This window comes from Corvus cornix, chromosome 10 (genome assembly GCF_000738735.6).
Source record: "Corvus cornix cornix isolate S_Up_H32 chromosome 10, ASM73873v5, whole genome shotgun sequence".
NCBI lineage: Eukaryota > Metazoa > Chordata > Aves > Passeriformes > Corvidae > Corvus > Corvus cornix.
In genome coordinates, this window is record NC_046340.1 from 852,842 (window position 1) to 873,793 (window position 20,952).

The following is a 20,952-nucleotide window of genomic DNA, read 5'->3' on the forward strand; positions in this document are numbered from 1 at the left end:
ATGGGTTTTGCATTGTGGTGCCAGTGCCTGTGAAGTTAGTTTGGGTCTGGTCTCCACATTGCCCTTGCTACCCCCTGGGAACTAGGATGGGATTTAAAACAGGAGCATCTCAGTAATTTGTTTTGAATATAGTTCTGCAAAGTTTCTATCAGCATATTTACAAGGGTAATAAATCCTTGTACTGGTGGTGAATGAAGGCTGGATAGAAACCTATTCCCTTCCAATTACAGCCAAGTGTCTGTTCTATACTAAGCACCACACACTAATTTTAAAAGAGCTGTTTTCTCCTAATTATTTTCTTTTTGAAATGAAATACCTGACAGAAATCCTTTGGCTTTTCTGGGAATTAGTTTTCTTTTTTTTTCAGATAGGTGTATTGTGTCATGCAGTTTGTTCTAACACAGTCTAGCTTAGGCAGAGCATCAGCTAAACAAGGGGAAAATGTAAAAAGCTAGAGGTGAATTAATGGAAATTACTTGGTGTGCTCCTTATAGGCATTTTTGTTTCATTAAAGTGTAACTTCGGTTTTTTTGTGTAGTCACATTTAATGTAATCACAATGTAGGAAGCTAATATAAAGGAAAACAGAAATTGATGTGCTCTCAAGGGCTTTAGCTGAGCCAAGTCCTCTTTGCTTTCAGGACCTGTCCAGTTGTAGCATGTTGGTATAAGTAGCACCTTTAGTTTAGGAGTCAGCAAAAAGGAAAATGTTCTCTTCCCACAAGTGGCTTCTATTTAAACTGCTAACAATTGCAGCACTGATAATCTTACAGCCTTGCACTGACATTTCAGCACTTATGTACCCATGTCAGGATACAGGGGGACAGGTGTATTTTACAATATATATGTTCTCTTGCAACTTTTGGTGAATTGATGTTTAAAATAAGCCTCAAAGTTCATGTTTTCAGGTATTGCTTTCCTTCTACTAAATACAGATGTTGAAATTGTAATGATTGACCTACTTTACAATTTGTGATTTCATTGTGAGCAAGAAACAATTCAGCTTGTACCATTTGTTCTTATTCCTTTTCTTTGTCCAGTTAAGAGAAAACAAAACCAGTTTCCCTTGCAAATATTGGATCTAGAATCTGGTTTAATGCCAAAAAATCAAAAGAAGCACATTAAACTGTTGTTGCTTAGATAAAAATAGAAGCTACAGTTGGACGAAGAGAAGTGACTCAGTAAGCAGTATGGTGATGGCAAAATAGGATGTCAGCCAAAACTCAGGAAGCAAGATGGGAACACCCAGATCAGTTTAACAGTCTGCATTTTACACTCCCAGACAGCAGTAGTTTCAGAGATGACTGCAGGAAACTTAAGCTTTAAATGGATTTTATGTCTGTACTTATTAAGCTGTTTGAATCTGAGTAAGTTTTAGTAAAATGTGAGCTGTAGTTTGTTTTTTCCCCCTGGCCCAGTTTTAAAACCAGTCTCTCTATTTACAATAAAGCTGCCTCGAGATTAGCTCTGGGTGCTGTGAGAGGCATCCACAGAAACGTGCAGGAGATGAGCAGTGATACACACGTAGCCAGGGAATTACTGCAGCACTGCACTCTGCAGTGGAGCTCATGGCACTGATTGATTTTTATTGCTCTGCAGCTCTGGAATAACTTCATCAACTCCACATAGCTCTGTCTTGGGCTTTTAAAATCCCCCCTTGCTTACAAGGTAGTGTGCTTTGGTTTGTTTTTCTGCTTATGAACTGGCATAACAACACAGAAGCAGGTGAATTTCTTCCTGTTTTATGTGAAACTAAGTAGGATCAGAGGTTTTTTTATAGCTTATACTGTTATTTCATTTGACAAGCAGGTATGCATCAGTTCCAGTATAAATTCCTATGCTGCCATTTTCTGCCTACAGCTGAACTGCTTTGATACCCAGGTAGTGGTTCAGTTTGGTACCCTGGAAAAAGTAAGCAGATAGTAACAATAAAATGAATTACTGTGCTGCTCTCCTCATGTTTTCACAATGACTGTCCCTGAGCTCAAAGATCTTGAGCCATAAGAACGTAAGACAGTTGTCAGTGTGTGTCAGTCTGTATAGGATTATTCCTAAATCAAGGTGAATAACCAATTCATTGCATTTGCCTGAGTTTAAGTAACTAATAGCTTGTTTCTTGAAACAAGTAGTCCATCTAATGACTTTACCTCTTGATAGCTTAAATTATACCTAAACTCTTACTATTGCAAAGCTTTTGAAGCGTGTGACTTCAGATATAATGATGGATTTGTAATATGCAGACACAACATGACCGCTCATTTAGAGACTCTTGGATTTGGGGGATTCAAGGGCAACTTTCATTTGAAGTGAAGCACAATGTGGAATTAGTTAACCAAAGCATCCGTAGGTGTTTCTAATTCCAGAAGAGAAGCTGTTAGTCAAACGTTTACATTGTGTTTCATTTCCTTTACAGTAGTTTCTTGAATCCCTGCCTTACTCTTAAAATGTGGAAGTACCTTTCACCTATTTCTTGGAATAGTGAGATAATAAAACTTACCAGAGTTGATTGTTTTGGGAGAAGAGCTTTTGCTGTAATTTTTTCAATGCAGAGCAATGCCCTTGCTGGGAGGTGCTGGGTTCTGAGTGCTGACAGTGCAGCCACTTTATCTCCAGTGTACCTGACTCTCCTGCCATGGGACCCTTGGACCAAAGTGTCTGCTGAGGGACTGCCTGTACTGAAAGTACAAAAAGTAAGATCCAAGTGCTTAAGCCATGCTTTTAGTCTTTGAAAAAGGAAGGAGAGAGCAGGTGTGGGCGACCATGCCACAGTGCCCACTGGACAGCCTGGGTAGGGCAGGAGCAGAGCTTGCATCAGCTGGGAATCTCAACAGCCTACACCATGCATTCCATATTTTGTTGAGTGTTTTGCTTACTGGGTTTCACCTTTCTAAGAAGTGAAATAGGAATGTGATTACTTTAAATCAGTGGCCTTCAAAATCCATTGTGGGTGCCTAAAGATTTTCCAGGAGCGGTCTGCACTGTTACAGAGCATATTCAAAGGCAATTATTAGTTGTTTCATGGACTCTTGAAGGAAGTAGCTCTCAATCAGTGAAGTTCAGGATTAAAGGATACTCCAGTTGAACTAAATTATCTTTCTTTGAAGTCTCTTTGCAAAAATGAGCTCTTTTTCTGAGAAGAGGACAAGCTTGGTAGGCAGTTGTGGTGAGCAGTGCAGTATGAGAGGTGCTAAGACAATAAAATAAGCATGGACTAAGAGAGATTGTGGTCGTATCACGGCTTGGTCATGATGGGAGGGGGTAGCACAGGGCAGGAGAGGCTCTGCTGGGGCCATTTATTGCCTTGCTGTGCCCAGGCAGGACAGGGCAGCAGCTTCCAGATGTGCTGCCCTTCTGGTGCCACCTGGAACACAATGGGTTACATGATACCCAGTGTCTCTGTTTCCTGGCCTAGGCCTAGAAAACTGATTAAATGCTTTTCTAAAACATGTCTTTCAGGAAAACACTTTCTGTAATTACTACAGAAAATGCTGTGATAGGAAAAGGAAGGGAGTTGGTCTGCACCAGCGTGACCTAGTTGGGAAAGGAGTCAGCTGGGCATAACTTGATTAACTGAAGTTTTGGGAGAGTCCTTGGGTTCCAGTTAAGTGGATTTCTGAATCCCTACTACCACAGGACTAACCTTAATTGATGTTTCAGGATGTGAACCAATTTCATTTTTTGGGGAAGATTGTGAGTTCTTATTCTGTATTCCAGTGCTCATGCACCTGTGTGTAGTGGAGGTAGGAGGACAAGGATGTGAAGACTCCTTGACATTTCTGGTTAAATGGGCTTTTCTGTTTGTCCAGAAGGTGTAGAAAATCAGTCTTTGTTGAGGTTGGTATGTGCAGGAGGCAAAGGAAAACAAAATGATGTGCCTTCAGGTGTCAGTTCTGCAGTACTGTCTGCTTTGCTCTATGCACAGTAGCTGCAGTCTAAATTTAAATTTCTCTTTTTTCCTCCTAGAGTGGTCTGACACCTGCTGCTGTCTCTTGTGACCACCTGGTCAATAACCTTTTGTTTCAATGTATTGGTTAGAGGGCTGTAGTGCCTTATTACTTTAATTCCTATTTACTTGTGTCAGCTAACTTGATTTTTTCGCTATTTTAAGGGGAATAAACCCCAGACACTGCAGGGATGCCTATTTTATGCTATATACTTGCATGTTGCATTGCTAGAGATGAAGCAGAACAATAAAATCATATTTGTATAGTCAGGTTATAGGACTGAGGTTATTCTGTACACAATATATGATGTGTCCTAGGGCTGATTCATACACAAAACCAAACAGTTGCAGCACACACAGAGTAGGACTTTTTTTAACTAAACACTGAGTTTGCTGTTTCTATAAATGTCATTTCCTCAGTTGCATCAACTTGCATCATCTGTGTCTGTTGTATGGGAACAATTACCAGGCTTCTCAACGGTTATAGGTTTTTTTTCTTTATGAAAACTCTTAGAAGTTGCTAAATGATATATAAATCTAGTGGAGCTATAAAAAGATACTATGCCACATGAACTTTGTAGGAAAAAATATATTTCTCGTTATCTGTTGCTGTTTGTGCTTTACATTTTTTTTTAAAGTCTAGATCAAATAACTGGTTTGTTACATTGCTGACATAATTTTAAAGTGCTGGCTCTGTCTTTATAATGCTGTAGCATTTCCTAGTTCAGCACAGGCTTTTTAATGATGCCATTTTTATTTTGAAACAACATGGTGGTTTTGTAACTGCAGCCAATATAAGTATATAAATACGTCTCTTAAGCTAGTTGGGTCTTCCATTCTTAAGGCAAGAAACTGGTTGCTTCTGAAATAATAGGTCTGATACAGGAACAGGAGCAATATTTGTAAATTGAACTTGGAAATGAGCTTTATCTGTTTATGTAAAATAACATCATGTATGTAATCTGAATCTTGAGCGATGATTACTTCAGAATATGCACCTGGATTTATTGCTTATTTATCTTGCTTATTTACTATTCACTGGATCTTGCATTTGAATATTTTAAACTGTCTATGTCTTGTTGTAGTACCCTGTAATATGTCTCTGAAGGCACTGAGCACTATAAGTATGCAATACAAGCTTTGGTATCAGAGGCTTTTTAACACAAAAAAAGGGGTGGGATTTTCCCTAAATCTAGCTCAGCAGAAGCACTCAGACCATAGGATTTGTCCATTAATTTGTGTCAAGTCCAAAAGATTTTGAGAACATATGGATTATCTTCTTAAAAAGAGAGCTAAATAGTAGAAAGTCTACTGCTTCATATGGTAAGCTGCTAATGATAATTGAAGGGCATGTCTCTTTTACTGTTACTTGCCACTTAAAATTCTCTGGTGTAAATTTTCAGGTATCACATTTTACTGTGCACATGCTGATCTTGACCACACTCTTTACAGTTTTTCTTAAAAATCATACATGTTTTTATGTATTTTAACTAAAAAGAGTTCTTCTTGTGCATGTTCGTAGGGATGAAATAGCTTTGTTTAGTCTGCTAAGCATGAGACAATTCTAGTTTAAATTAATTTCACTCCTGTTGAACACTTTCGAGATTTTTGAACGTCTCTGTCAGAGTAGGCAAAATACTCCACTAGTGATCCTTCCTGCTGGGGCTTTCTTGAAATTACCATGGCCTTTGGACATACAAAGATGAGCTTAGCAGCAAGATAATGCTGCAATTTTTTTTTTTTTTCGTCTGTTGTATATCCAAATCCTTTTCAGAGTCTTCCCAAATTCCATTTTCCTGTTCCCAAGTATGACTTGCCTTTTGTTCACCAGACTTCCAGCTGAAAAAAAAATTGCAGGTGCCTAATTTTGTAGGTGACTCATATCACTACCTAAGAGTCTTGTCCTCTCTGTTATTTACCATTCCTTTAATCTTTCATTCACCCTTTATTAGATATTTTTTGCCATCCGTCAGGTGAATGACCATTTTAACATATGCCAGATGAATTAATGTGTTGTTCACATGCCATATGGGGTCCTCCAGGGTAATTCATCTGTCCTCTGGCTCTTCTTCAGCAGTGGGCTGACTTCTGTTATTTACCTTGTGTAGATCCCTTCAAATAGTCTGTAAGCCCTGGGGTCGGTGGTGTACAAGCCTGGGCTAGGCAAATATGTACATGCAAAAGCTAGTTTTACACACTTGATGATTTGCATATGCAGATAATTGCACATTTAATTGGAGCTTTTGTTTCACGCATCCATTCTTGTATGCATCTCTCAAGTCTGCCTTGCAATGTTTGCCAAATGCTCTGCTATTAGGGGACCAAGACAAAAAAGACTTCTGAAGGGTATTTTATGCATGATAATTGAAACATGCATAGAAATTAACTCTGTCCCTGTGGCAGTTTTGTTTTGATGGATGACATAGGACATTTAAGCTAAAATTGTGAGGATGTCATGTGCTTTTGTTCCCCTAAAGCTTGAAAATAAAGGTAAAGAACTGCTGGCGGCCCTGCCTCCACCCGCTTTTTTTTGCTGCTCTTAAAATAGACTTTGAAGTGAATGTATTTTCTCTTTCATGGAAACGAGAGTTTTCTGTAACCTCTTCAGTAATTAAATAATTTTGAAACTTGAAGTGTTTTGAAGCAGAGAGGAGAACGACATGATCTGGTTGTACTTAAATCTGTTTGAATGATGGGTGACATCCTCGTGATGAGGGAGGAGGAGGAGAAGGGTGCTCTGTAAAACACCATAAAATGGTGCATCTTAGCTCTGCAGGAACTGAGTGTGCCAGGGCTCTTCATGAAGAGCAGTGCCAGCTGCTGCTTTGTCTGCAGAGACTTGTTGAGTTTTCATTCTTTGCACAAGTTTAGACTGACCGTGGTACAAAACAATGAATACTCTGTATGTTTCTTCGGGACATTTCCTATGTGTTAATGGTAACTAAAAATGGACCTCTGAAGTAAGCCTTGCTCTCAGCAGGAGGGACTTGCAATAAAAATCTTAAAGAACATTGTGTCCCACTTTTTCTGTAATGGAAGTAAATATTCCTTTTTTTCCTTCTTCTTCAATTTTTAAACTATTTTATGATATATTGTGGCTTCTTATTCCATCTGTCAGATGATAATAACAGTGCCAAGTCATACTGTCATCAGACTTCTCCCACAAGAGCCCAGGAAAGCTTTTGTCTTCTAGAAAAGCTGTAGAAAAACAAAGTTCTTTGTCTGTTTGTAGTGACAACATTATGAGATGAGGAAAGTTGTTTTGTGGTGCTACAGTGGGGAGTGGTGGGCTTTATGGGGAGTGCAGCCAGTCTGACACGAAGATCCATTTCCCATAGCCCACTCTCATTTCAAATGTAATTGAAACAAACTGCAGGGTCAGCCAACAGTTGTTATACAGCAAATGTCATTAATTTTTGTCTTTTTGAAATGACAGATACTTTGGATGAATACTTTGAGTATGAAGCTGAGGAGTTCCTGGTTTCCTTGGCCTTGCTGATCACTGAGGGCCGGACACCAGAGTACTCGATCAAGGGCAGGACAGAGGGCTTCCACTGCCCACCAGCACAGTCAAGTCAGCCACCAACAACTAAGCATGAATGCAGCGACAAACTGGCTCAGGTATGGCCGTGGTTCCCATTTCATGTCCCAAATCCTTTCTACTGTGGTTAAAGTCAGCCAAGAACCCACAGTGGATTCACAGTTAAGCATGAGTAACAATGGCTCTCTGTCAGTCCTTCATTTAAATGAGTATGTAATTCAGTATCCTACTAATAATAGATCTGTCCTTAAAATGAGAGATCATTAAGCCTTTTATCCTTGAACGTGAAGTTCTGCACGACTACCTGAATGCAGTGCCTATTTGAATCTTTATTATGTAAATGACAAGCACTATACTTAGCATTCTTGGTCTAGGGTTTCTTTTGAGAAAATGCAGGCTGACTTGCCTAACTTTTTGCTTTTCCAGGTGTTCTTGAAAAGTTAGTGATCAAAAAAAACACAAGCACATCAAATCTAGCCAGTCCGTTTGGGAGTAAAGTTGAAGTTCCTAAGTACTGTGGGAATTTATGTTATATTCATGCAGAAAGTTAGCCTGCTTCAAGACACAGAATTTATAAAGATACTGCTGAGTTGGTCTACCCAAGAGGGTGCCTTGTGGAGAGATAACTGCAAGGTAGCAAAGTGCAGTGGTTGGGGATATGTATTTTTATAAGCTTTTTTTAATTTTCTAAAGAAATTTGCTCAAATGGCAACTGTAAAGGATTTGTTAATTATTTTTTCATTTAATAGCTTTGGAATCTTATTTCTGATTTGGTGAAACCAAACAGAATTTGACCCTTATCCTTCTCTAGTACTTTGGAATGTGCTTTTATATTAGATTTAAATCTGGCTAGTATTTTTATGGCTTGTGTATGTTGACATTTTCCTTTCCCCCAGTGTCGTCAGGCCAGGCGAACCAGATCTGAGGTTATGCTTCTGTGGAAGAACAATATTCCAATCATGGTAGAAGTGATGCTACTTCCAGACTGTTGCTATAGTGATGAAGGGCCCACCACCGAGGGGAATGATTTAAATGATCCTGCAATCAAACAAGATGCATTGCTGTTAGAAAGGTGGATTTTGGAGCCAGTTCCTCGACAGTAAGTTAGATATGAAGATTAGCTGGTAATTGCAAGAATCTTGTCATATTAAAGTCCTTAAAGTAATCAGTGTTTTTGAACTGGCTCTTTGCCATGAGGACTGATCTAAGCAAACCACTGTTTGCTAGTGAAATCGAAGCATCTCAATTTTAGTCTTCTTATACTCAAAATTTCTGCAGTACACATTGTGCAGTGCAGAATATGAAAATGATCCTGGCTGCAAATGGTCCTTTAAATACGTTTAACATTTGTTACGTCAAGTTTTGTCAATTTTAATGTGTATAAAAACAAACGAGGCTCTGGGATCTTCAAAAATGTGTGAGGAGTTTTTGTTTTGCTTGATTAAGCTATATTTTATTATTCTGACCAAAGATCTGACAATATTCTAGTTCTAAAAAGTCTCTGAATATTCTTACCAACACTTATGTGTTTGTCTTTAAATGTCTTAGGAGTGGAGATCGATTTATTGAAGAGAAGACCCTTTTATTGGCTGTCCGGTCCTTTGTCTTCTTCTCTCAGCTGAGCGCGTGGCTGAGCGTTTCACACGGTGCTGTTCCCCGAAACATCCTCTACAGGTACGCCTGGAATGGAAAAAAACTCGTCTGCTGTTTGCAGATTGCTGCAGCTTGTCTTAAAATCATTCTTCTCTCCTGTCCTCCTGCTTGATTTTAGAATTGTTGGCCTGGTACTTTGGCAGTTCTATAGGATTTGTGTACTATGCAAAGTACAGCAGTTGCTGATGTTTTTAGTGCTTTTTCTTAGACCTTTGTTATGAAGTAGATAATTAAAAACTCTTCATTTAGCTATTGTTGTAAATGCCCTTCGGTATTGTTTCAGGGTGAGCGCTGCAGATGTGGACTTGCCGTGGACGTTCTCCCAGACACCCACTGAGCATGTCTTTCCTGTTCCTAATGTTTCTCACAATGTGGCCTTGAGAGTCAGCGTCCAGTCCTTGCCCAGGCAATCCAACTACCCAGTTTTGACCTGTAGTATTCACACCAACCTTAGCTTTTATGAAAAGCGAATGCAAGAGCGTAAGTTCCATCAGCACGGCGATCCCAGTGCTGCTCAGCAATGCAGTACTCCCAGTCCACAGCGTTTTCGTGGGAAACAGACATGGACAATGACACCTGAAGGCCTACTTAATGGAAAAAAGTTGCCTGAATTTACTACATCTTTCAGAAATTTAAAACTTTATCCATCTACCGGACTTGGATCTGACTTTGGGGCATCGCAGTCTAAAGTTCAGTGCTATAATGCTACAGCAGACAATAAGACACAACCTCATGAAACACCGGTCAGGACTTTTAAATCCTGTTCTCTAGTTGATTCCCGTGTTTCAAATAGTCATTGCTCTCATCAGCCCACAGAAACCAATCCTTTGATAGGCTCTTTACTTCAAGAGCGACAAGAAGTCATTGCTAGGATTGCTCAGCACTTGATTCACTGTGATCCAGCTACTTCACCAGTTGTTGCTGGGTGTCCGTTCAACACACATGAAAACATCTCGGCTACACCAAAAGCTTTCCGGAGTACTTTCGAAGACGAGAACTTGCCAAGGAAAAGCAAGGAAAGCAGCCCTGTTTCTGTTGCCAGCTCAGACAATGCAATACAGGAGGATAGTGGGGAAGGCAAAACGAGAGCAGTGCCAGAGGTCACCCTGCTCGACGCCCGTGTTCCAGGGAGCCACTGTGGCCGTCAGTCGGCAGGAGAGAGTAACCCCCTGATCGATTCCCTGCTCCAGGAGCGGCAGGAGGTGATAGCAAGGATTGCCCAACACTTGATTCATTGTGATCCAGCCACTTCCCATGTTGCTGGACGTCCATTCAAGGTGCATGAGGCTAGTCCAGTCACTTCAAAAATTTTCCGAAGTACATATGAAGATGAAAATTTGCTGAAGAAAGGCAAGGAACCGTCTTCTGTTTCTTTTGCTAAATCCAGTTTTTCTCTGTTAGAAGACAGCAGTAAATCAGGGACAAAGACACCTGATACTCCTATCAGTCCTTCTAGGTTTGATGGAGAATTGAAGACGTCTCTGAAAGTCCAAGCAAGAAGAAAATTGGTTTTAGCAAAACCCAGTGAAGCTGTCCAAAATGCATTTCATCAGACTTCAAATAAAACTTCTCATGCATTTAATAACATTCACACATCATCATCATGTATTAAAGGAAATAAATCTGAAGTTCCAGATAAATTTGAAATACATTCTGGTTGTGCACAGAAAGACCAGATAACCAACAGAATTAAACAGGGTTCAAATTCCAGCAGCATTGATGAACAGATTTGCACAAATAAACTTAAAGAAAGAACAGTTGTTAGTGAGAACAACGGCACAGACAGTTTTAATAATTTACAGATAGAAAAATGCAGAATACTTGAAGGTACAAAAAAAGCAACCGTGATGCCAGTATCTGACTCTTTGCACAAAAATGAGCTCAAGCGTTTAGATAAAGACTCCAAAAAACCAAATATTTATGAGCAAAATACTCAGCTTGTTAGTATTGAAAATTATTTAAATAAAGACCATGACAGTTTCAAAAACAAAACCAAACAAGATAAAACAAAAACTGCACATGATGAGAATGAAGACCCAACAAGCCTGGATTTTCAAAGCACTTCTCAGAAGAAACCTGCTGAAGACAATGTAGTTAAGTGTGAGAGGCAGAAGAACCCAGACGTACAGGTAAATACATATGGGAACTGACTATAATTCCTACAGCTGCCCTTTGTCAGATAGCTTGTACCCTCTATCTGCTAAGGACCAGCATGAAGAGGAGTTTAAGCTTGACCTTGTAGGAAGCAGCGTGTTACCATTGTAATCTTGGTCTGAAGTAACTCAGGAAGGATTTCTTCATGGAGAGGGTTAAGCATGGGAATGGACTGCCCAGGTGCTGGTGTCACCAACCCTGGAGGTGTTCAAGAAACAACTTAGTGCCATGGTCTAGCTGACAAGGTGACATGTCAAATGATTCTGTGTGATTGGGTAACTTGGCTGGTGGTGCCTCCCCTAAACTTCGTCAGTTTACCACGGAGAAGAACGCTGTCCTGTTCCACTGCCGGGGCCAGAGCTGGGACTGTTTCCATAGGCAGTGAGGCAGCCTGGTTTGCAGAAGGACACCTGTCTGAGTATGCTCTGTGGTCTTTTGGGAGCAGTCTGTGTAATTATAGATCAAGGGGAATTTATACTGAGTGTTTCATCCCACGCTAGTGTGATGGAGATCCACCTGGGTCAGGAGTCTTGTCCCTTACAGCAAGTGAGTGTTATCATGATAGGTCACTGAAATATCCCATTGATAACCTGAGTGAATTTGTTCTGCTGGCAGAAAGCACCGTCTCTAAAACACACAAACACATGGCGGAAACACAATTTTCGATCCCTGGATGGAACTTCAACCAAGGCTTTTCATCCCAGAACTGGACTGCCTCTGCTTTCAAGTCCTGTAAGTTATTTTTGAAATTCTTTTAACTGAGAAAGGGAGTATTTGTTCTTCTAATGTCTGTGCATGGTATAAAATTTGACAAAATACCTAGGTGAAGTGAGTGTATTTACTTTGTGTCACAGTGAATACTCTTGTGAGTGGAAATTAATGCTTAAATGAGAGTTAACCTGTAAATGAAGCCAAACAGTAGTTTTGGAAAAGAAAATATTAAAGACATACATAGTTGTTGAGATAATATCAAGATTAACAAAAGGTGGCATTAGAAAAATCAATAGAAACAATGCTTTGGTGCCATTTTAGAGCACAAAAGAAAGCATTTTGAAGATCAGTGCTTTAAGTGTAAATTAACATTTTGTCATTTGAGAGGTTTTGTGTTAGTTTTTAATACCTGATTGCCTATTATTCCAAAGCTTTTGTTTCTGTGACCAGTTTGTACAGTACATTCTTCAGTAACCAGAGATGTCATGGAATGATTTAGTGAAACAAAACTGCTGTGATAAGGCAGACATTGGGGAAGTGTTACAGTTCTTGGTAGGTTGTTAGGAGTTTTAAAAAAGGAGGCAGTCCCTATTAAAACTACTGAAGTAGTGATGTCCTGTAATCAACATGTGATATGCTTTATTCTTCATTGTTTGTAAAGGCTGTCATATTTTCAGGGAAATTTGATGGAAATTGTTACAGCCTGTTTATTCTGTACTGTTCCAAAGAGACATCAGCTTCCTGAATGTCTTTACTGAAATACTTCCTGCTAATCAGAATTTACAGTCTCGTCATTAATAGTCCTAGAACTTTCTTCACTATGTTTAAAATGTATAAGAATTACTCTCTATGCTCTGTTTTTATAATTTTGTAATGTCATGAAAATTCTTGGCAAAATGTGCTTACTTGGCAAAATTGTCCGTGGTAGCAGCTCAGTTTTCAAATTAGCATCTTCTTTCCTTGTTGAGGTTCCTCAAAGGAAAACACAGTCTGGGTGCTTTGATCTGGATTCATCATTGCTGCAGCTGAAATGTCTGTCTGCAAGAAGGTATGTTTTATTTACCAGAAACATGGAGAATTTTGAGGGAGGCATAATGTATATATATATTTATATGCAAAAACAAAGCTTGTTAGCAAAGACAAAAAATGCTTTCAAAAGAATCCTTATTTTAAAACAAGGCTCAGCAGCTGAGGTGCCCTGGGAGTTTCCAGGTTAGCACAGCTCTGGGACATAGCCATGGAATGAGAGCTGCTGGCAGAATGAGTTCTGTCCCCAGCAGGGGTAGATATGCTGTCAGATACACTTGAGTTTTCAGACAGAAAAGCTAGTAATCATTGATTCTTCTTCAAATCATGTTAATTTTGTGCTGTATTTTGTCCTTCGTGTTGAACAAGTTAAGCATTTTAATGTCTTAACTTGTTCAGAGAATCAGACTTTTAAAAAGGGCCAATCCTGACCTTTTGTACATTAATACATGTAACATAAACAGCTTTTGGTATGGTAGTTTGATGGCAGGAATATGAGATATGCTTCAGAATATGAGACAAAAGTACCTACATACAAGAGAAAATAATCTGATCTTTTGATTCCTGCTAATGGAGTTAAAGAACAAAATTTCTATTGTCTTTATCCCTTGTATTGTAAAACTGGTGAAAATATTTTTCAGTTAACTAGAAAATGCTTTGCTGCTATTATTATTATTATTATTATTATTATTATTATTATTATTATTAAATTTGCTACTTTGCTAAAGTATTAATAGGCAATGTTCAACTGTTACTTCTTTAGGACAACATTTTGTAGTACAGTAAATAAATTATTCTCTCTAGAGCTGTTTATACCCAGAAGACAAAAGCAAATGTGTTTATTCTTTATATTTATTCTGTCTTTTTTTAATAGCCCACAACAATGTATAAACAGAGACAGTGATCCAGACAGCCATGGGAAACCATTTCTAAGTTCCAGTGCTCCACCAGTAACAAGTCTTAGCCTTCTGGGAAACTTTGAGGTATTGCATATTCTCTAGAATTCTTGTGGTATTTTTAATACTCTTCTGTACTGCTTTTAGAAGTATATTACTGTGAACAATTCCAGCCTTATTAAAATGTAAAAGTTCCTAACTAAATTGAATAAAATTTGTTTTCATTTCCAGCTGTAAAGGCACTTATTTCATGCCCCAGACATCTTCTGTCTCAGAGAATCAAATACAATGAGTTGCTTAAGCTTTTGTTTCCCACTATGGTCAAGTTAGAAGATGTTCTGTTGCCTTAAGTGAGATTTAATAACCTGTAATTGTTCATGTTTATAATGTCCTTACCTAGAAAAAAGGATTTACATTTTCACTCTTAAAGTCTACTTAATATGTCACAAAAGCGGAATTAAATCAGTGTATTAAACAGAACATGTTTGAAGGGTAGGCTCCAGCTCTTCACTTCATGTAGCATATCCAGTAACAGCAACTAACAGCCAGTGCATTAACGGGTTGTATTGTACTGTCTTGTGAAATATGCAGCTGAATTTGTTGGGGAAGGTTACAGATTCTAGGTTATTATGTTTTTCAGATAGTATATGCTGCAAATCATGCATAGATCGTGCTGCAGTAAAGTTCTCCATGGGCTTTTGCACAGTTTCAGCAGGATGAAGACAGGATTTGGACGCTTTCTCTTAAACCACTGTCATCTTACTGAACGTTCATCATTTTTGCCTTCGTGATTTTTGATTTTTGGCAGGTCACCTTATGAAAGACACAAAGTTTTATATAGGCTTGTTTCCTGATTAGTTATACTCTGTTTTATTTGAGGTGTTCCCAAGCTGAGCTGTATGTGCCTTGTTTTCCAGGAATCTGTCCTGAATTTCCGCTTGGACCCGCTCGGTGTTGTGGAGGGTTTCACAGCAGAGGTGGGAGCCAGTGGAGTCTTTTGTCCCACGCACATGACTCTGCCAGTTGAAGTGTCGTTCTACAGCGTTTCAGATGACAATGCGCCCTCTCCTTACATGGTAAGTGTGTGGTTGGATTTATTTTAAATAAATTCTGGTACATGGAGGCGAAGAGCAAGAGCTTGGTGAGTAGAGGGTTCAGAAGGTGAAGATTTGCAGGCATCTGGCTTATTTTCAACTGCCTATGACAGAGTTGTCCTCTCCCCCTTCCTTTCCCTAACTAGTGCTTTTCCTTCCACTTCTCTGCCCCACCATTCAGCTGTTCTCATCTTGGGATATTGAATGTATTTGTCTCCCCTCACACTGCAGTGATCAACCCCCAACATCTCTTTTTATCCATCTACCTTAAAATAGCAGTGAGGCAATAGCTGGACTTAACAGGATACGTTTTGTTGTCCCAACAAGCAGCTGCTCTGGGCAACTAACCACTCTGCAGAGTGGCTTAGGTGCACGCCAAGGGGCAATTGCTGATGGAGACCTTAGACTTGGAAGTTATTCAGCCCTTTCTTTTAAAGCAGATATTGTTGGGGCTGTCGTGGCACACGGCACTTTCACAGGCTGCATGCTTTGCTGATGTTTGCAGCCACACAGTGTTTGTGTTCTCCGTCTCTGGGTGCTAATTCTGTTCCACCTTTCTACAGTGACAGCACGGGTGTTGCACGTCTAAAACTGCTCCTCTGTAAAAAGCAAATGGTGTCTTATATGCTGGCAGTGAATCAGAGGCTGGATTTATTCTGAATGCCTGTTAAAGAACCTCAATTTTACATAGGTGGCAGCTCCAATTTTTAGAGGTTTTTGTATGTGTACGTCTGTCTAATATACGGTAAAGAGGTTGTTTAAACATGTAAGTCAAGCAATGAACATCTGAGTATCCCAACATTTAGATTTTAAATTCATAGCAGTTACCATATTTCTGACCTTCTGTTTTGGAAAGTATTCAGAAAAGGAAACTGCTTAGAGTTTAAGTAATGGCTTTGAGTTTAAACTTGTATATGTCTTAACTGCTGCAAAAAGTATCTCTTCTTTTGCTTTCATCTTTCTAGATTATTTCACTTAATTTTCTAGGAGGTGAAGGGATTCTCATGCTCCTCAAACGGTTAAAGTAGCATTGCTTATTTTCCTAGCTGGGTTTCATTGTTTCAGGCTTTTCCACATGCTTTAAATATGCTATTATGGCTGAGTCTCCCAGGATTAATACAGCATTTGTGTAGTGCCTCCATCATCAGAAACATTGTTTCTGTTTGTATAGCTAGTTTCTCTGCTTTGGGGTCTTTTTTTGGTTGTTTGGTTTGGGTTTTTTGAGTCCAGTGCAGTGGGGTGCAGCAGTGGTGCCCTGCAGGGTGACCAGAGGTGTGGCAGTGCCCTGAGCGTGGCCTCGGCAGCGTCCTGTGGGGCACTCAGGGGTGCTCTGCAGATCACAGCTGGTACCAAAGCAGATGTCATCCTTCCCAAAGTTTGGATTAGAGTGGAAGATTAAGTGCATCTGCTGCCTTTGAAAAGCAAAAGTGAGTTCTGTGAGATTTGGAGTATTATTGGTGCAACTGTAGATGATATAGAAATGGAAAGGAGGAGACAAATGTTTCATTTTAACCTCCCAGCTGCTTTGAAAGAAAGCTCTGTTTTGTCCTAGCTCCCTGATGTGGAGAAGATGTGGAAACTTGAATCTTGTTTCAAGAGGAGAACGTACCTCTTATTGCACAGCTTTTAATGGTCTGCCAAACTATCTGTAAGGCCCCTACTGCTGATTTTTTACCTGCATCTTAAATGCATTGCCTTCTATTTTTAGTTTTTGTAAATTACTGATTATGTTTCAAATCAATGCAATTACATGATTAGAACATTTTGATTTGTTTATCTCTGTGACCTAAATATGTGTTTTGTTTTTGTAGGGTGTAATTACTTTAGAGTCCCTTGGTAAAAGGGGTTATCGGGTACCGCCTTCAGGAACAATACAAGTGGTACGTACTCAGCAGATAAGGGTGCCTTGAAACCACTAATATCAAGAAAGTCATGCAGAGATGAGGTTATTGGAGATGAGCATGAAGCTAGCAGTGGAAATGTGCATCTCTGTAGGTATACTGTAGTAATTCAGAGTAGAAGTCTGTGCATGGGACAAAGAAGATTCCCAATCTTTGAACGCTTCTGTGCTCTGAGGAGTCTTAAAATCAGTTACAGGAGAATCAGAATACTTGGGGACACTGTGGCTTTGAAAAAGTGATGGGGAAGTAATTAGGCCACAGTCTAAATTCTGAATTTCTTCTAAAGTGATTAAGATTGAATAATGAATGGTATCTGCCTTTTGTAATATTTTAACACCACCTTTACTTGTGTAATAAAACCACGAAGTAAATCACAGTCATTGCTAAGAAACAGTGAACTGACTCCTTCTTTTAAGAACCCAGTCCAAGATAACACATTCGTAATTTCAGGTTTAAAAGCGGAGCCCACCACTGTGCTTCCTGCGAGTGTATTGTGTCTGGAAAACAGTGTAGACAAAAAGCTGACTGGAAAAATAAACAAAAACGGGGATGCTGATTAGCAAAGTAAGAGTAGTCCTATACTAGTGTTTCATTCAGATTAGATTGTGTTTAGCATTATATTTAAAAATGGGAACTGCTGGTAGTTGAAGTGTTGAAAACCAGAAAAGCTTCCCGCTGTTTTTACATAAACGTTTCTCTATGGCACAGAAACGTGCATAGAGGACTATTCTGATGGATCGAGTTTGGGTTAGGTTTGTTGGTTTTTTTTTTCAAATTTGTCATCTCTAAAGAGTATTGTATTGAACTGTTTGTCTTTTCAGACCTTATTTAACCCTAACAAAACTGTGGTGAAGATGTTTGTGGTGATCTATGACTTGAGAGAAATGCCAGCTAATCATCAAACATTCCTACGGCAAAGAACATTTTCTGTTCCTGTGAGACGAGAAATCAAGCGAACTGTCAATAAAGAAAACAGTCACCAGACTGAAGAAAGGCTACTACGCTACCTCATACATCTGAGGTAAGCTCCTTGAAGTTAAAAAACCAAAATAAAACAAAAAACCCCCAACAAACCCAAGCCAAAACCACAAAAAAGTATCTGCCAAAATTTAACTCATAATTTCTTTCCCAGCCAGCCTTTCTGTATACAGAAATAAGAACGCATGAAAAGAAAAAATAAAAAAAAAGGACTGTTAACTTGATCTTGAAGCTAGACAGTAGAGGAGGAAGAGCTAATAAATAATTTGGATTCTCCTTGGGAGAAACAAAGTTAAAATACAACATAAAGCTCTCTCTTGGCACTGAAGTATTTCGTATACCATCGCAAAGCTTAAATCTTTTCTTAGTGAGAGAGATATTGTTCCAGCTGAATCTATGCACTTTTTTTGAGGTTACAGGAAATAGTGAAAGTGGATGTTATATGGGCAAAAGCCAAAACTAAGGATCAAGGAAGAGAAGGTGCCCGGTGTGCTTCTCATGTGCCTCTTCACCAGAACAGCTTGTAACGGTCTGAGCTACTCCTAAAAATACAGTGTTTAGTGGCAAAAATGTAAATACCTGTTTCATGATGCGATACTGGTGATAATGTCTTTCACTTTATAAAATATTCACTGAATCTTCCTTAAATGATTTACAAAGCACTGCCTGAAACCAGACACTGTGCTGCTGCTCTTGGGGTGTTCTGGAGACTGCAGCTGGAAACAAAGGGGAATGATGGATATACTCTGTCCTCCTGCAGTTTGCAGACTTCTTTGCCTGTGTTTTTGTAGGAAGAAATGCCTGTACACATAGAGCCAGTGCTTTCACCGCAGCACTTGGAAACCCACCAGCAGCTGACATTCTGAAGTGAGCAAGCAGAACAAAATCAAACACCTTACACTTCTCTATTGTTGTACAATCATTTCTGGTACATATTATTTTTCCTATTTAGTGGCATTGATTTCTATCCAACAGACTTTTGAAACACAGCCTTGTCTAGAACAGTGATTCTAAGCCAGACTCTCCCATTAAATGAAAGTTGACAGTCGAAAAAAGCGTGTTGGTTTACTGGAGTGTGATAATAGTGTCATAAGGCTGTTGAACAGTGTTTTCATTCTGAAATTTAGCCTGAATTGAAATTCATCCTTTCAGGCCACACTAACTTGCAGTGTCTAACCTAACCATGTTCCAGCATTTTTCTTTTGGGGCAAATTCTGAAAAAGTGTGTAGCCCCAATAGAAGGCTCTATTCAGTTGTAATGTTGATCTGACTGTGCAGAGGAACTGGGGACAGGCCTCAGCTGCAGTGGTGGGTAAAAATCTGTGGCCAGCTGGGTCTAGCATACCTGCATGAAAAGTAGTGGTCTTGTGTCATCCCCTTTCAGTTTCTACTTTAATGTAGTTTGTAAATTTCTTGTCGACAGACCCAAGAATTCTATTTGAAGGCAAATCTGCTTTTGGCTCTTTCATCTGTTACAGCTACAAGTCTTTTTTAAGAGCTTCCTATTTCTAATACCTGCTGAGAGACAGAAATGTTGCAGTTCTGATGCTTCTCATTTTGAAATATCTGTACAATTTAGCTTTCAGACCTCTGGTAGGGATGAGTTCATGGGTTTATGATGAGTAATTGGAAATGCATCCATTTCTGATCGGAAAAACCAAAATCATAATTACGATGCTTAGCTTCTTTCTTTGGAAAGTGAATAACTACAGAGTATGCCACAAGTTTTTTTTTCAGTGATGAACCCAAGCTTTGGGTCCCTTCTCATAATGTAAGAATGGCAGAACTCCTTGAAATATTGAAGTAGCTTATGTTGATCTGTCTTGTGGTTTATTATACTGAGCACTTACGATTTTACAAAAGACTCAGTTGTCCATTTAGCAGCCTTCTTTACTAAAGATGGATTTTAATTAGGAGGGCTTAAAAAAATCTTCGTAGTATATTAATTCACATGTAAGTCGGTTTTAAAACTTCATTTTTAAAAGCACCAAAGTTTCTTAAAGTCTGCTTTACTGAAAAGTTATACAGACCTAGAAAGTTTTAACTATTCAGATTTATTTTTGTTTGTTACTCAAGTTGACTTAGAACAGCCTTTCAGTTTTAGTTGCTGTAGTTATTGAGCACAAGCATCTTAAGCTTACGTATTGAAATTTTGTTCAAAAAACAAATGAAGTCACCACCAGTGAGCTGCATTGTGGTCGCATCTGCTTGCGAGGCCTTAATCACACTTGTCAGCACTCGCATTATGAAAGCTCCTTTTCAAGTGGTAATTCAGCAAAAATGCTTGCATAGGTCTGGAGCTTAACATTGGCGGCCAGATTTTCTACAACAGTCTTTAAAGTGTCAGGTTTATTGTGTGTGCAGCTTCTGCATGCAGTTCTGTATGTTTGCGGGACTGTTCAATATGCCATTAGACTGTACTTGTACCCACAGCTACAGGATTGAGATCCCAAATACAGCTTGCACAGACAGCAGAGCTTTATTCATTATTAAAAACCCCCAAGAGTTGCACCTGCAGTTTAAGTTGTTTTCTGAATATGCTTTGGGGATAATTTTTTTGTTGCAAGTGAAGCAATGACTTTCTGTCTTGTAATTAAATCGACTTGAGCATAAGAGCTCAGCTCTGCTTGTGCCTCGTTTCTGCCCAGTGTTGCGAGGATGACGACCATCTGTGGGTTTCTAGGTCATGTTCTGGCACCCTTGTGAAAAGCAATTAAACAGCTAACCTGCCCACAGCTCAGCGTTTTTCAAGTTTTTAAAGCTTGGTCAACAGCCTTAGTTACTGACACATTGCCAGGAATGGCATGGAGCGTAGTTGTTGCTTAACAGCTAGAACAGGGGTTGTTGCTGAGGGCTTGGTGGAGGGAAAGCTTGAAACTGGTTGTTAAAAGCAGTGATTCCTCAAGGTGTTGAGAAACTTTTTGGAAAATACTTTCCTAGTATGACATACACCTTTATTGGTGGAAGCTGAAGATACCTGCTATTACTGATTTACTAGCTGCTTTTGATCTTTATGGTCTCTCAGCATTTTTTCTTATCTAGAAATTTTTATCCTT

General features: G+C 39.2%; 1 protein-coding gene across 3 annotated transcripts in view; it reads left to right on the forward strand.

Moving 5' to 3' along the window:
• FAM214A (family with sequence similarity 214 member A) overlaps positions 1-20,952 on the forward strand; it is a 48,128-nt gene that overhangs the window by 23,528 nt on the left and 3,648 nt on the right. For all 3 annotated transcript variants that reach the window (XM_039557887.1, XM_010391189.4, XM_019280932.3), the window contains exons 2-11: positions 7,379-7,563; positions 8,380-8,582; positions 9,032-9,157; positions 9,420-11,265; positions 11,906-12,022; positions 12,970-13,049; positions 13,902-14,010; positions 14,841-14,999; positions 16,829-16,897; positions 17,740-17,939. In XM_039557887.1, the coding sequence (XP_039413821.1) occupies positions 8,413-8,582; positions 9,032-9,157; positions 9,420-11,265; positions 11,906-12,022; positions 12,970-13,049; positions 13,902-14,010; positions 14,841-14,999; positions 16,829-16,897; positions 17,740-17,939 (2,876 nt within the window). In that variant the 5' untranslated portion in view covers positions 7,379-7,563; positions 8,380-8,412. The remainder of the gene's footprint in view (positions 1-7,378; positions 7,564-8,379; positions 8,583-9,031; positions 9,158-9,419; positions 11,266-11,905; positions 12,023-12,969; positions 13,050-13,901; positions 14,011-14,840; positions 15,000-16,828; positions 16,898-17,739; positions 17,940-20,952) is intronic.